The sequence below is a fragment of the Lolium rigidum genome, chromosome 5 (assembly GCF_022539505.1).
Source record: "Lolium rigidum isolate FL_2022 chromosome 5, APGP_CSIRO_Lrig_0.1, whole genome shotgun sequence".
Lineage (NCBI taxonomy): Eukaryota > Viridiplantae > Streptophyta > Magnoliopsida > Poales > Poaceae > Lolium > Lolium rigidum.
This window is the reverse complement of record NC_061512.1, coordinates 48,331,794-48,349,195: the sequence shown is the minus strand read 5'-3', so window position 1 is coordinate 48,349,195 and position 17,402 is coordinate 48,331,794. Positions and strand designations below refer to the sequence as shown.

General features: G+C 33.1%; 1 protein-coding gene across 1 annotated transcript; it reads left to right on the top strand.

Annotated features, from left to right (window-relative positions):
- Nucleotides 1–13,380: 13,380 nt before the first annotated feature.
- On the top strand, nucleotides 13,381–17,036 carry LOC124655934 (AT-rich interactive domain-containing protein 6-like). The gene is given in 8 exon segments (XM_047194761.1): nucleotides 13,381–13,612; nucleotides 14,230–14,319; nucleotides 14,685–14,829; nucleotides 14,923–14,962; nucleotides 15,738–15,789; nucleotides 15,912–15,985; nucleotides 16,644–16,736; nucleotides 16,989–17,036. Coding segments are annotated over 8 exon segments (774 nt in total).
- Nucleotides 17,037–17,402: the final 366 nt, after the last annotated feature.

Below are 17,402 nucleotides of genomic sequence, written 5' to 3'. Positions count from 1 at the left end.
AACGGCCGGACGCGTGAGGCGCCGTCCCATCCTGGTCGGTGCCGACTTCGCATCCTGCAAATCAAAGCAACAAAGGGATATTATATTTGTTAGATTAGATTTATGCATATTGAAGCTACTGCTACAAAATCATTTTTTAATGAGAAATAATTTGAAGAGATGCTAATAATATTCGTTAGCTAGCTCACAGGGAACGTGCTGCTGTCTGGTGTGCTAGTATATGTACCTTTTGCCCCCCGCTCCTTTCCTTTCCGTCCAATCCTCCATGGCAAATGGACAAAATTTCACAACTCATGTGATCTGGCCAGCACAAGGCAGGTTAGTTGCCAAGTTGGGTATCCCCAATAATATAAAGTGTGACCAAATTCAAAACCTAAAGCTACTCCATAAGTTTGGAAACAGTGAAGTGGCAGGAACATGGGATGATGATCTTCATAACCAAATTTAATTACTCTAACGTAATATAAAATTTGTTTGTTAAGCTAACCATCTGAGCAGTTAAGTGTGCAGCAAGTCGTCAGCTGTTTTCGGTAGGTCAAACACGTTAAAGAAATGAGCAGTGGGTTGAACACTACCATGAAGGCTCATGCTTAGGTTGTCAGAGCAAATGCTGTCACCTTGTTGATCTTCTACGGCAGTAGTTTTGTGCAACATGCTGTGGTGTTCTTTTTGGATATTGTGGTGCATGATGCGACGGAGTCAAACTCAGTGACTAGTGCTACTCTTTCCTCGTTAAACAATACTTACCTTCATCCTAGAGTTTAAAACTTATTTTTCTTTGAAAGGTTAAATCAAGTAAAGTTTAAACTTTTAGAAAAATCTATTAATAAATATGATGTTTTGTAGATACCGTATGAAAATATATTTCATGATCTATCTAATGATATTAAATTTATATTTGCATTTAATAATTTTTGGTTAAAACTTAATTAAATTTTTCATAGTTTGACTTTCTAAAAATGATATAAGCCTTAAGCTTTATGGTGGAGGTAGTAATAATAGAGTGACAATAACAATAAGCTTTAGCTAAAAAATCCCATATGAAGAATATAAAATGAAAACTCAAACGACGGTAAATTTTTCCTCTATTTCTAGGACATTGTTGACCTGATGTTTTTTTAAATACTAATCAGAAATTTTGTGTTGCGAAATTACCAATGGCCTTTTCAGATAATAAACGGATTTTGTTGGTATTTAACCCGGTGTCATGTGACTCTATTGGCCCAACCTAGGTATTGACTCTTATAGTGAACTTCTTTAATTTCTCGAGAAACCTCATGCTAAAGATGTATAATGAAGGATAACATGTAAGTTTCTTGAGCAATGATATTGAGAATCACCATTTTGCACCCTTAATTCAATAGAATTTCATGTAAATTCTAGAGATTTTTTTGACATATAAGAACTAAGAAGTCATGTTTGTTCTTCGCATATGAACTAGTTTGAATAGGATTTTAACATAACTAGTCTAGTAATACCCCCAAGTTTAGAGGATCGTGACAGCTGTTGGAAAGTATTATTTAACAAATTTGTAATCATCACAATGTGTGAGGGAGAATAGTTGTAAGTATTTAACAGTGAGACGCCACTCATAGCTGCACCTTCGATATTAACTTTGCGCGATTTATCTGTAGTGAGAGTAATTAAGTTCTGATTGTCGTTTCAATTGCAGAAGATAAAGCAATACTACGAGTTACCTTGTGTTAACCCAATACCAAGTATTAAAAGAGACTTAACAATATTTTATGAGAATTCAAAACTAGAAATTGATAAGTGGCATCGATATTCACAAACACATAATCATATGTGTTGCTAGCAAATAAAACTCATATTCTCTCAATCTTGTAGGCATGTGTTTCACACTTGACAGTTGATCCCATGAAGTTATTCATCCATTGTTCTCATGCACTAGGAAAGAGCACCATAAATAGAACAGTTGCATAGTAACAAGTCAATCAGAGTGAGAGAACTAGGATCATAATTTTGAGAAACAAAAGTATCATACCATGTTTGCAATCATTCAATTCCCATCCATCCCATGTGCTTATTGAATTACTCACAAACCAGTGGGGCAAACATCTCGTGAATCTAGAATATGGAGTGTGTCGATACATGATGGAGTTTCCCCGAAAATGAAGAACATGATGTCACTAGATCTATCGAGGGTTCCAAAATTAACGTAAATAAAGGTGTGACAAATAAGTAGTTCGGATATGGGTGCCAAGGAAGAGCCCCAGTGGACCCACACACACCCCATGACGTGCAATTGGCGGCCCACATGGGCACCCCACATCCAGCTTTCCATCTTGGTACTCTTCGTGTGTGTACTCCAACTCCTCACATAGTTTTTATTTTATTAATTAATAATATTTTCCTACGCAAAAAAAAAAACCAAAAGTGTAGTTCTTCCAAAATGACTTAGTTGTTAAAGCAAGATGCAGAGGGGGAAATTAGCAAAGTGATTTGGAAAAAAAAATTGTATTGCTCATTTGGAATACAATCCTATTTTTCATTCCTTTATCCATTGAATGATTCCCCCGACACACCTAGAAGAGCTAAAAGGAAAACAGATTATGCACGTCTCATAGGAAACAATTTGACCGAAAACATATATTTATTCGCAAATATTTTCTCCAAAATGCATGTATTTAAGAGGAAATAATATTAGTAATACTACTCTTCACTGAAAAATATTTTTTGTCTTCCAAACATGGTAATGTGTTTTCTAATGTCAACACCTCATTTGGAATACTATTATAGTTTTTTGTGTGTTAAACACAAATTGATTTTTCTAAACACCTAGAAGGGCCAAATTAAAAAGATATGATGGCTTTTTCCGCTAGGCTTATTTGTAGCTTTTGGCTTTTGCTATATAAGCTGCATAAACATCTAAGTATAGGTGCTTTTTTTTCAAAAAAAGTATAGGTTCTTTTGATTTTGTCTTTTGCCTTTGCTTATTATATTATGCAATAATATGCAGCTAAAAGCCAAAGGCGAAAGCACCTATATAGGCGGTTTTGCGATTTATAAGCCAAAATGCATAAGCCACAAATACCCAACCAACCAAGATACAATGAATCTACAGAGGAAACATTTCAACCTCTATTAAAATTTGAAAACCAATATGTTCTCCAAACAAGGCTCAAATGCCTTCAACTAGCGGCGCCACATTTAGAATACAATTTAATTTTATTTCTGTAGACATTGAACTGATTCTTGTGAAACACCTATAGATTCTTGAACGTCTTAATCTAGGAAATAGAATCACAATAATTTCATGTATAAATTGCAAAATAAGTGGTAATAATAATAATACTCGAATTGTAGATTTATACAGGCAACACCTCATTTGGAGATTATGCATGGAACTACAGGAATTGCAGAGGAAACAGTTCAACATCTATTAGAAATTGAAAATAAATATGTTCACAAATCTAAGTTCAATGCTTTCAGCTCATGACGTCACATTTCAGGACACAATTTATTTTTGTTTACTCCCTCCGTTCATGAATACAAGGCCACTACGTTTTTCATGTCAAACTTTTATTAACAAATTAGTCAAGAAAATATAAGTTGAAAGTCATCTAAAAGTATGCCATCGGAATGTTCTTTGAAATATGCATCTGATCATATATTTTTGGATGACATGTAAGTCATATTTAATTGAGTATATTGCTAGTCAAAGTTTGTCTCAAAAATCGAAATGGCCTTGTATTTCTGGACGGAGGGAGTACATAGACATTGAACTAATTCATGTGAAACACATGCTAGATTCTTGCACGTCTCTCATATAGTGTAGTGGTAGTGTGTGGCACACTAATTTCATATTCAAAATGCATGTATTTAAGAGGAAATATTACTACTCTAAATTGAAAAATATTTGTTGTCTTCCAAACATGGCAGTGTGTTTGGTAATATCGACACCTCATTTGGAATACTATTATTTTTTGAGTGTGTTAAACACTAATTGATTTTTCTAAACATCTACATTGTCCAAATTAAGAAGATATGATGGATTTTTTCGTTAGGCTTATTTATATCTTTTGGCTTTTGCTGTATAAGCAACTAAAACATCTAAGTATAGGTGCTTTTAATTTTAGCTTTTGCCGTTGGCTTATGTTATTATGCAATAATATACCATTAAAAGCCAAATGCGAAAGCACCTATATAGGTGGTTTTGTAACTTCTAAGACAATATACAAAAGCTACAGAGACCTAACCAAACAAGACGCAATGAATTAACAGTAATTTTGGAGCAAACAATTCAACCTCTATTAGAATTTAAAAACCAATATGTTCTCCAAACAAGGCTGCCTTCAACTAGCGGCACCACATTTAGAATACAATTTGTTTTCATTTCTGTACACATTGAGCTGATTCATCTGAAACACATGTTAGATTCTTGCACATGTTAATTTAGGCAGGAGAAGCATAATAATTTCATATATAAATTGCAGGTATAAGAGGTAACAACAATAATAATAATGGGATTCTAGATCCATATAGTCAACACCTCATTTGAAGATTATGCATGAAAGCTACAGAAATTTAAGAGGAAACAGTTCAAACTCTATTAAATTTGAAAATAAAAATGTTCTCAAAACCAGGCTCAATGCTTTCAACTAGTGATGCCACATTTCATTATACAATTTATTTTCATTTACTCCCTCGGTTCATGAGTACAATGCTACTACATTTTTCGTGTCAAACTTTGACTAAAAATTTAGTTAAACAAATATAACTGAATCTCTTCTAAAAGTATATGATCGGAATGTTCTTTGAAATATGCATCCGATCATATATTTTTGGATGGCATGTTAGTCATATTTAATTGAGTATACTGCCACTTAAAGTTTGTCTCAAAAAAATGGTCTTGTATTTCTGGACGGAGGGATTACGTAGACATTGAACTGATTTCTGTGAAATAACGGCTAGATTCTTTCACGTCTCTCATATAGTGGTAGTGTGTGGCACACTAATTTCATATTCAAAATGCATGTATTTAAGAGGAAATAATACTACTCTTCATTGAAAAATGTTTGCTGTCTTTCAAACATGGCAGTGTGTTTTCTAATATCAACATGTCATTTAGAATATTATTATATTTTGAATGTGTTAAACGCTAGTTGATTTTTATAAACATCTAGAAGGGCCAAATTAAGAAGATATGATGGGTTTTTCTTTTGGCTTTTGCCTTATAAGCCAAAAAAACATCTAAGTATAGGTGCTTTTGATTTTGTCTTATGTTATTATGCAATAATATACAATTAAAAGCCAAAGGAGAAAGCACCTATATGGTGGTTTTGTGACTTATAAGCCAAAATGCAAAACCCACAAAGACCTAACCAAACAAGATGCAATGAATCTACTAGAAATTCATAGGAAACAGTTCAACCTCTCTTAGATTTTGAAAACCAATATGTTCTCCAAACAAGGCTCAATGCCTTCAACTACCGGTACCACATTTAGAATACAATTTATTTTTGTTTATGTAGATATTGAACTGATTCCTATGAAACACCTATAGATTCTTGAACGTCTTAATCTACAATCTAAGCAAGAGAATCATAATAATTTCATATATAAATTTCAGAAATAGGAGGTAACAACAATAATACTCGAATTCTAAATTTATACAGTCAACACCTCATTTGGAGATTATGCATTAAAGCTATAACAATTTCAGAGGAAACAATTCAACATCTATTGGAGTTTGAAAAAAATATGATAGCAAAACTAGGCTCAATGTTTTCAGCTAGTGACCCCACATTTCATGACACAATTTATTTTCATTTACTCCCGCCGTTCATGAATACAAGGCCACTACATTTTTCATGTCAAACTTTTATTAACAATTGAGTCAAGAAAATATAAATTGAAAGTCATCTAAAAGTATATCATTGGAATATTCTTTGAAATATGCATCCGATCATATATTTTTGGATGACATGTAAGTCATATTTAATTGAGTATATTGATACTCAAAGTTTGTCTTAAAAATTGAAATGGCCTTGTATTTGTGAATGGAGGGAGTACATATACATTGAACTGATTCCTGTGAAACACCTGCTAGATTCTTGCACGTCTCTCATATAGTGGTAGTGTGTGGCACACTAATTTCATGTTCAAAATGCATGTATTTAGGAAGAAATAATACTACTCTACATTGAAAAATATTTTTTTGTCTTCCAAACATGGGAGTGTGCTTTCTAATATCAACACCTCATTTGAAATACTACTATATTTTTGTGTGTGTTAAACACTAACTGATTTTTCTAAACACCTAGAAGGACCTAATTAAAAAGATATGATGGTTTTTTTTCCGTTAGGCATCTTTGTAGCTTTTAGCTTTTGCTATATAAGCCACATAAACATCTAAGTATAGGTGCTCTTGATTTGGCTTTTGCCTTTGGCTTATTATATTGAGCAATAATATGCGGTTAAGAGCAAAAGGCGAAATCGTCTATATAGGTGGTTTTCTGACTTATAAGCCAAAATGCAAAAGACACAAAAACCCAACCAAACAAGACGCAATGAATCTACATGAATTTCAGAGGAAACAATTCGACCTTTATTAGAATTTGAAAACCAATATCTTCTCCAAATAAGACTCAATGCCTTCAAATAGTGGCGCCATGTTTAGAATACAATTTATTTCCATTTCTCTAGACATTGAACTGATTACTATGAAACATCTATTAGATTCTTGCACGTCTTAATTTAGGCAAGAGAAGCACAATAATTTCATATATAAATTGCAGGTATAAGAGGTAATAATAATAATACTCGAATTCTAGATCTATACAATCAACACCTCATTTGAAGATTATGCATGAAAGCTACATGAATTACAGATGAAACAGTTCAAACTGTATTAAAATTTGTAAATATTTTCTCGAAACCAGGCTCAATGCTTTCAACTAGCGATGCCACATTTCATGATACAATTTATTTTCATTTACTCCTTCCGTTCATGAATCTAAGGCCACTATGTTTCTCATGTCAAAATTTTAACTAATAATTTAGTTAAGCAAATATAAGTTGAAGGTCTTATAAAAGTATATCATCGGATGTTCTTTGAAATATGCATCCGATCATATATTTTTGGATGACATGTAAGTCATATTTAATTAAGTATATTGGTACGCAAAGTTTGTCTCAAAAATCAAACTGGCCTTGTATATCCAAACGGAGGGAGACATTAAACTGATTCCTACGAAACAACTGCTATATTCTTGCATGTCTCTCATCCTGTGAAACAGCTGCTAGATTCGTGCACATCTCTCATATAGTGGTAGTGTGTGGCACACTAATTTCACATTCAAAATGCATGTATTTAAGAGAAAATAATACTACTCTTCAATATTTTTTGTCTTCTAAACATGGTAGTGTTTTTTCTAATATCAACACCTCATTTGGAATACAATTATATTTTTGAGTGTGTTAAACACTAATTGATTTTCCTAAACACCTAGAAGAGCCAAATTAATAAGATATGATGGGTTTTTTTCGTGAGGCTTATTAATAGCTTTTGGCTTTTGCCATATAAGCCACAAAAACATCTAAGTATAGGTGCTTTTGATTTTGGCTTTTGCCTTTGGCTTATGTTATTATGCAATAATATACATTTAAAAGACAAAGGAAAAATACCTATATAGGTGGTTTTGTGACTTATAAGCCAAAATGCAAAAAACCACAAAGACCTAACCAAACAAGACGCAGGTAATCTACAATAATTTCAGATGTAACAGTTCAACCTTTATTGGAATTTGAAAACCACTATGTTCTCCAAACCATGCCATCAACTAGTGGCGACACGTTTAGAATACAATTTATTTTCATTTACGTAGACATTGAATTGATTCCTGTGAAACACCTGTTAGATTCTTGCACGTCTTAATCTAGGCAATATAAGCACAATAATTTCCTAAATAAATTGCAGGTATGAGAGGTAACAATAATAATAGTAAAATTCTAGATCTATAGAGTCAAAACCTCATTTGAAGCTAGATTATGTATGAAAGCTACATGAATTTCAGAGGAAACATTTCAAACTTTATTAAAAATTAAAAATAAATATGTTCTCAAAACCACGCTCAATGCTTTCAACTAGCGATGGCACATTTCATGATAAAATTTATTTTCATTTACTCCCTCCATTCATGAATGCAAGGCCAATACTTTTTTGTGTCAAACTTTGACCAGCAATTTAATTAAGCAACTATAAGTTGAAAGTCTTCTAAAAGTATACCATCCGAATGTTGTTTGAAATATGCGCCCGATCATATATTTTTGGATGACATGTAGCTCATATTTAGTTGAGTATATTAGTAGTTAAAGTTTGTCTTGAAAAATGAAATGCACTTGTATTTCCGGATGGAAGAGTACATAGACATTAAACTGATTCATGTGAAACACCTGCTAAATTTTTGCACATCTCACATCTAGGGAAGTGGGGCACACTTATTTCATATTCGAATTGCATGCATTTAAGAAGAAAGAATACTACTCTTCTCTGAAAAATAGTTTTTGTCCTCCAAACATGGGACTTTATTTCTAATATCAACACCTCATTTGGAACATTATTATATTTTTGAGTGTGTTAAACACTAATTTATTCTTCTAAACACCTAGAAGGGACAAATGAAAAGATATTATGACAAAGGAAAAAAGCACCTATATAGATTCTTTTCTGGTTTGCAAGCCAAAATCCAAAAGCCACAAAGGCCCAACCAAACAAGATGCAAAGAATATACAGGAATTTCGGAGGAAACAATTTAATCTCTATTAGAATTTGAAAACCAATATGTTGTCCAAACAAGGCTCAATGCCTTCAACTAGCGGTGCCACGTTTGAAATACAATTTATTTTCATTTCTGGAGACATTGAATTGATTCCTGTGAAACACCTGATAGATTCTTTCACGTCTTAATCTAGGCAAGATAAGCAAAATAATTTCATATATAAATCGCAGGTATGAGGTAACAATAATACTACTCGAATTCTAGATCTATACAGTCAACATCTCATTTGAAGATTATGAATGTAAGCTACAGGAATTTCAGAGCAAACAGTTCAACCCTCTATTAAAATTTAAAAATAAATATGTTCTCGAAACTAGGCTTAATGCTTTCAAATAGCGATGCCGCATTTCATGATAAAATTTATTTTCATTTACATAGACATTGAACTGATTCATGTGAAACACCTGCTAGATTCTTGCACGTCTCTCATCTAGGGAAGTGAGGCACACTAATTTCATATTCAAATTGCATGTATTTAAAGAGGAAATAATACTACACTTATCTGAAAAATAATTTTTTTGTCTTCCAAAAATGGCAGTGTGTTTTCTAATATCCACACCTCATTTAGAATACTATTATATTTTTGAGTGTGCTAAACACTAATTGATTCTTCTAAGCACCTAGAAGGGCCAGATGAAAAAGATATTATGGGTTATTTTTATTAGGCTTCTTTCTTTCATTTGGCTTTTGTCATATAAGCCACAAAAACATCTAAATATAGGTGCTTTTGCCTTTGGCTGCCAAAGGCAAAAGCGCCTATATAGGTATTTTTGTGGTTTATAAGCCAAAATCCAAAAGCTACAAACACCCAGCAAAACAAGATGCAAAAAATCTACATGAAATTCAAAAGAAACAGTTCAACCTCTTTTATAAATTGAAAATCAATATGTTCTCCAGACAAGGTTCAATACCTTCAACTAGCGGTGCCACATTTGGATACAATTTATTTTCATTTCTGTAGACATTGAACTGATTGTTGTGAAACACCTGTTATATTCTTGCACGTCTTAATCTTGGAAATAGGAGCAAAATAATTTATATATAAATAATAGGTATGAGGTAACAATTACAATACTTGAATTCTAGATCTATACAGTCAACACCTCATTGAAGATTATGCATGTAAGCTACACGAATTTCAGAGGAAACAGTACAACCTCTATTAAAAATTGAAAATAAATATGTTCTCGAAACTAGGTTTAATGCTTTCTGCTAGCGACACCACATTTCATGATACAACTTATTTTCATTTACATAGACATTGAACTGATTCCTGTGAAACACCTGCTTGATTCTTGCACGTCCGTCGTCTAGGGAAGTGAGGCATACTAATTTCATATTCAAATTGCATGTATTTAAGAGGAAATAATACTACTCTTGTATGGAAAATATTTTTTGTCTTCCCCACATGGCAGTGCGTTTTCTAATATTGACACCTTATTTAGAATATTATTTTATTTTTGAGTGTGCTAAACACTAATTTATTCTTCTAAACACCTAGAAGGGCCAAATGAAAAAGACATTATGGGTTATTTTTGTTAGGCTTGTTTCTTGCTTTTGACTTTTGTCATATAAGACACAAAAACATCTAAATATAGGTGTTTTTTCCTTTGGCTGCCAAGGCGTGGTTTATAAGCCAAAATCCAAAAGCCACAAAAAACCCAACCAAACAAGATGCAAATAATCTACAGGAATTTCAGAGGAAACAGTTCAACCTCTATTAGAATTTGAAAACCAATATATTCTCCAAACAAGGTTCAATGCCTTGAACTAGCGGTGCCACGTTTGGAATACAATTTATTTTCATTTATGTAGACATTGAACTGATTCCTGTGAAACACCTGTTAGATTCTTGCACGTCTTAATCTAGGCAAGAGACGCACAATAATTTCATATATTAATCGCATGTATGAGGTAACAATAATACTACACGAATTCCAGATCTATACAATCAACACTTCATTTGAAGATTATGCATGTAAGCTACAGGAATTTCAGACGAAACAGTTCAACCTCTATTAAAAATTTAAAATAAATTTGTTCTCGAAACTAGGCTCAATGCTTTCAACTAGCGATGCCTCATTTTCCGATCCAATTTATTTTCATCTACATAGATATTGAACTGATTCTTGTGAAACACTTACTAGATTCTTGCACGTCTCTAATCTAGGGAAGTGAGGCACACAAATTTCATATTCAAGTTGCATGTATATTTGAGAGGAAATAATACTACTCTTGTCTGAAAAATATGTTTTTGTCTTCCAAACATGTGAGTGTGTTTTCTATTATCGACATCTCATTTGGAATACTATTATATTTTTGAGTGTGCTAAACACTAATTGATTCTTCTAAACACCTAGAAGGGCCAAATGAAAAAGACATTATGGATTATAGTTGTTAGGCTTGTTTCTTGATTTTGGATTTTCTCGTAGAAGCCACCAAAACATCTAAATATAGGTGCTTTTGCCTTTGTCTACCTAAGGCAAATGCACCTATATAGGTGCTTTTGTGGTTTATAAGCCAAAATCCAAAAGACACAAAGATCCAACCAAACAAGATGCAAAGAATTTACAAGAATTTCATAGGAAACATTTCAACCACTATTAGAATTTGAAAACCAATATGTTCTCCAAACAAGGTTCAATGCCTTCAACTAGCGGTGCGACATTTGGAATACAATTTATTTTCACTTCTGTAGACATTGAACTGATTCTTGTGAAACACCTGTTAAATTCTTGCACATCTTTATCTAGGCAAGAGAAGCACACTATTTTCATATATAAATCGCAGGAATTAGAGGTAACAATAATACTACTCGAATTCTAGATCTTTACATTCAACACTTCATTTGAAGATTATGCATGTAAGTTGCAGGAATTTAAGAGGAAACAGTTCAACCTCTATTAAAATTTGAAAATAAATATGTTTTTGAAACCAGGCTCAATACTTTCAACTAGCGATGTCATGTTCCATGATACAATTTATTTTCATTTACATAGATATTGAACTGATTCTTGTGAAACACGTGCTAGATTCTTGCACGTCTCTCATCTAGGAAAATGTGGCACACACTAATTTAATATTCAAATTGATGTGTTTAATTCAAAATAATACTAGTCATATCTGAAAACTATAGTGTGTCTTCCAGACATGGCATTGTGCTTTCTAATATCAACAATTTAATTTAGAATACTATTATCTATTTCAATGCATTAAACACTAATTGATACTTCTAAAACACCTAGAAAGCTCTAATGAAAACTTGGTGCCGACCGAGACTGGCCTTTCCCATCCTATAATACCCGTAACTGATTTTTTTGATATTTGTTAATCCCAAACGAGAGGAATACCATATTTTCAGGTCAAACATTTGTCTTTTTGAATGAAATCATGGTAGTACAAGTTTTAAGACCTCCCATCATCCGAATGACGAGACGGAGGGAAGGTTATGCATGTAAGCTACAAGAATTTCAGAGAAACAGTTCAACCTCTATTAAAAATTAAAAATAAATTTGTTCTTGAAACTAGGCTCTATGCTTTCAACTAGCGATGCCACATTTCATGATCTAATTTATTTTTATTTACATAGACATTGAATTGAATCCTGTGAAACACCTGGCACGTCTCTCATCTAGGAAAGTGAGGCACACTAATTTCATATTCAAATTGCATGTAATTTAAGAGGAAATAATACTACTCTTGTCTGAAAAATATTTTTTTGTCTTCCAAACATGGCAGTGTGTTTTCTAATATCGATATCTCATTTGGAATACTATTATATTTTTGAGTGTGCTAAACACTAATTGATTCTTCTAAACACCTAGAAGGGCCAAATGAAAAAGACATTATGGTTTTTTTTGTTAGGCTTGTTTCTTGATTTTGTCTTTTGTCGTACAAGCCACGAAAACATCTAAATATAGGTGCTTTTGTGGTTTATAAGCCAAAATCCAAAAGCCACAAAGGCCCAACCAAACAAAATGCAAAGAATTTACAGGAATTTTAGAGGAAACAGTTTACAAACACAAAGGGTTCGCAATCATCCTATTTGTGCTAGACTCCCCCTAGTCATATATTTTGCAATCTTCAACTAGGTTTCCCTTCTCCGGGCGGCGCCATACCTCCGCATCTTTTCCCCTAGGTAAGCGCCGCATCCCACGATTTCAACTTAATCATTCGGGCTTTCCTCTTTGCATACAACAAGACAACATGCGCACCAGGTAATTCGAACTAAAATATTGTGAGATCATCCTTATTTTATTGCATTCCTCATTGCTTTTGTGTACTACAAGAATATGTGATTTTAGTGACAAAAACATTTTCTTAGGGTCCTAGATCTAGGTATTCTAGTACAAGCTGTGATTTTAGCAGTGGTAAATTAGGATTTCAAGGTGTTCCATTGATCCAATAAGATATATGTTGCAAGCTTAAAATTAAGGGTGACACTTTGTTATAGATAGAAAGTAAGGTGATATCAACAATTGGACGTACTCTTGAATGAGGGTGTGTAGGTATTAAAGAGGAGAAATCGGTCAAGGAAGAGATTGGGTTCACCGAGGAGGGATGTGCCACGGATGAGATGGAAGGATTAGAAAGTACTAATCAAGTGAATGTGGAGGTGGAAAAGGTTGATAAAAAAGACGACGAGGTGTTAAATTTGGAAGTTGAGACATACATGGTCTCTCTGAATGATAAGGTCATTCATGATACTAGAGGAGACACAATGAGTGATAGAAATGTTCAAAAATTTGAACAAAATGATGGACACTCGCATGTGGATGGTGGAAATGGTGACATATTGGAGAAAAAAGGTGATACAAATCATGACATCACATATAACAGTGGCGAATATCATCTTCTATTTGGACTGACTAAGGAGGATATGGAGGAAAGTGCATTTTTCAATATCTCAAGCAGTTCATTCTTGTTTGATCCATTGATAGAAATAGAAAGTGATGTGGAACAACTAACTCATGCACCCATGAATGAGGGCTTATACATTGAAGATGAGAAATAAGTCAAGGAAGAGACTGGGTTGGGTGACGCCATATGTACCGTTGATCAGATGGAGGGTCTAAATATTACTAAACAAGTGGATGTGGAGGTGACAAGGGTTGATAAAAATGATGATGAGGGAATGAGTTTTGAAGACATGACACATATGGTGTCTCAGAATAATAAAGTTACTAATGAGACTAGAGGAGACAAAGGGAGTGATATAGATGTCGCAAAACTGAACAACATAAGAAAACTAAGGTCGATGATGAACATGGTGCCTCGTTAGAGGAAAAAGGTGATAAATATCATGATAGTGATGATATCATTGGTGAAAATCATCTTCTCTTTGAACCAATGAAGGAAGATTGGGAAAGTTTAGTGTTCAATATGTCAAATAGTTCATTCATGTTTGACCCTTTGCTACAAATAGAAAGTGAGGTGCAACCAACTGATGATGTACCCATGAATGAGGGTGTAGACATTGCAGAGGAGAAACCGATTATGGTGGAAACTAGGTTGGGTAATACCATATTTAATATTAATTAGATTGAGGGTTTAAGAAATACCAAACAAGTGGGTGTGGCTGTGGAAAAGGTAGAGGAAAATAATGATGAATTACTGAATTTTGAAGTTAAGGCACATTTGGTCTCTCCAAATGGTAAAGTTATTGGTGAGGAAAGAGGAGACAAAGGAAGTGTGATATAACTGTTAGAAAAATAGAAAATAAGGATGGGATCTCGAAGGTGGATGGTGAAAATGGTGTGTTGTTAGACGATAAAACTTATAAGTATCATGATATCAATGGTGAAAATCATCTTATATCTGCACCAAAAAAGGAAGATAGGGAGGAAAGTTCAATGTTTAGTATATCCAGCAATCCATTAGTGTTTGACTATACCCAGAGTAGTGACGAGTCGGGTACTGAGGAGGAGCAGGATGCTTTCTTGAAGGATCTTGAACAATTTCACAAGAATAATTTGATGGAATTCAAGCCACCAAAGTTTTACGGTGAAGGGCTGAATTACCTGAAGTTAGTTCCCCATGTTTTTATGTTTGTTAACCGTACAAGATTATATGACTACTATGGTGAGTTGAATTTTTTATACTGGTTATACTTTTGCAGGTTGTGGAGACAAGTGACAAGATTGGGTGGTTATGAGCAGGTAATCTTCCATCCTTTTGTGCAAATCATGAGCTATGAATATAGATACACTTTCTAACTTTGTATCATAGTTTTGGAACTTTTGGTACAATATATCTAAATTTAGCATATCTTATACATAGTATCAACTGTGGTTTTGGTTGAATTTTGCCCTTTTTCATTTCCAAATTTATGTACCCAACTAACCAATCTCGATCAATTTTATGTTGATTTATTACCTAGGTTAATACGTTTTTAAACTATACTTTTGTTTAGTTTTGCTACCCAAAGGGCTATATTCTCTCACAATGGTAGAATTTATTCCCTCATCCTTCAATGGCCACAATTAACACTATGTGTGCATTTAGTCAATTAACTGAAAATTCTGACAAGAAATTTTTTGTTTGAGAAATTGGTGGGTAAACCAATAATGATATGAAAATTAAGAAAATATTTCAAATAAACTTAATATTTTATAGAATACAAATACTTTTCTATAATGATAATTCAAATTAGAAAGATGTAAAATCCAACAAACAAATATATGTTGATTATTTTCCAAAGTATCAATATGAGAAAATAGCAATCTTGATTTCTTATAAGGAAACTTATGACGTGCTTATGTGTTCTCTATAATGAATACAAGACATTATGCCCGAGGTGATCGAGTGTGATACTCACGACATTTATATATGTTTATGTAGTTTGTTGATTCTAGGGATTGTGATTGCGTGATTTGTTGTTTTGTTGTGAATGATTATTTCATTTCAATTGCATCGTTAATATTTTCATAATAGGTAACATCACGCAAAATGTGGCGACAAGTGGGAGAGTCATTTAATCCTCCAAGTTATGCCTTAATTTTTTTTCCAACCAATACACTATGGCCTTCTCATTTTATGGATCTTTGATTTACTTTTATGATGATGAAAACTACAACTCAATTGACATAATCTTGTTTCTATACTAAGTCTGATGGGGTTGAACAAATATTTGCAGGACATGCACAACCATTTCTTGGTCCTTTCGTAACTTCTATGAAAAGGTGTTTCACAAATTCTTTCCATCTCTTTATAGTTCCGTTGATGTTGTACTTTTGTGGTTGAATCTTGTGAGGAGTGATGACACAATGGCTACCATGAAAGTTATTTTAACAAACAACATACCAACAATATTATGAATGTGTCTTGTGTAATGATTCTTACCTCCCATAGTTGTCAGAATCATGATTGTCTATACGACTATACGACTTTACGACCCAAATTGAGTAGAACGATTCAACGATTCTGCTAAGTAGAATCTAAGATTTTATGATTTTAAAAGTTAAGATCATATGGTTTGTGATCCTACCATAGAGGTTCGGATCCGATTCAAAATTAAATCACGATTCTGACAACTTAATAGCTCCTCAAATGAATGCAATTGTTTTGATGTTTTACAAAGATTTTTGAACAAGGGACTATGTATTATAGTCTAATCTCCATAGGCAACCAAAGAACATGAATATAAATTTTTACTAATCTATCTAGATTTATATAGTGGTACAACATGTTGAGTGAAACATGAACATCCTTTCAAATAAACTCATTTTTACCGGATAAAAAGTACAATATATATGTAGAAATCAAAATTGGTTCTTAATGGCTGAATATTATTTGGGAAAACCTTGGTTTGAGATATATTTATTTATTTTGCACCTACAGGTACTCCTTGAATATGAGAAGCATAAAACTAACAATGGAAAGTTCAAGGGCAGTGCATCTACCATAGTAGAGCAAAATGCTTGTGAAAAGGAGGTACAATTTTATATAAATAAAAGTTATCTTATTTCTTTAGATAATTTAAAAATAACTATTCCTTCTGATCTAAATTAATTAACTCAAGCTTGTATAGATACATATGTACCTAGATGTTTTTTATCTCTAGATACATGCATATGTAGATAAACTTGAGTCAATTAATTTGGATTGGAGGGACTAGCTCATATGAATTGAGTACTTACTCTGGATCTAAAGCCATAATAGTTGTGAAATTCTTAATGCCGATAGGATGCTACAGTGGATATGTTAAGAGATGATGTTATGAAACTAGAGTAAGGATCTTGAATGTAGGTTCTAATGTTTCTACAGGCGGATGGGAGCAATGTGTGTGGAAGAGTTCGAAGAGAATCTGCAACCCGTGCTATGCAAAGTTGGCACTCTAAGAGACCGCCAAGAAATGGTAAATTTGCAGGAAATATTGTTAAAAGCATTGCAAAAATCTCATCATTTCTGTTATCTGTATATGTTAATATGATTATTTATTGTCCCTTTGAATTTGTGTAGATTCGGTCAAGAGGAAAAGAATACCAACAATTGTAGATGGCAATGACATACAACACATACCCGATAAGCGATAGTAAAGCCTTTCGTTTAAACATCTTCCTAATTAAACCATTGAACATCAATTTTTTGACATTCTTA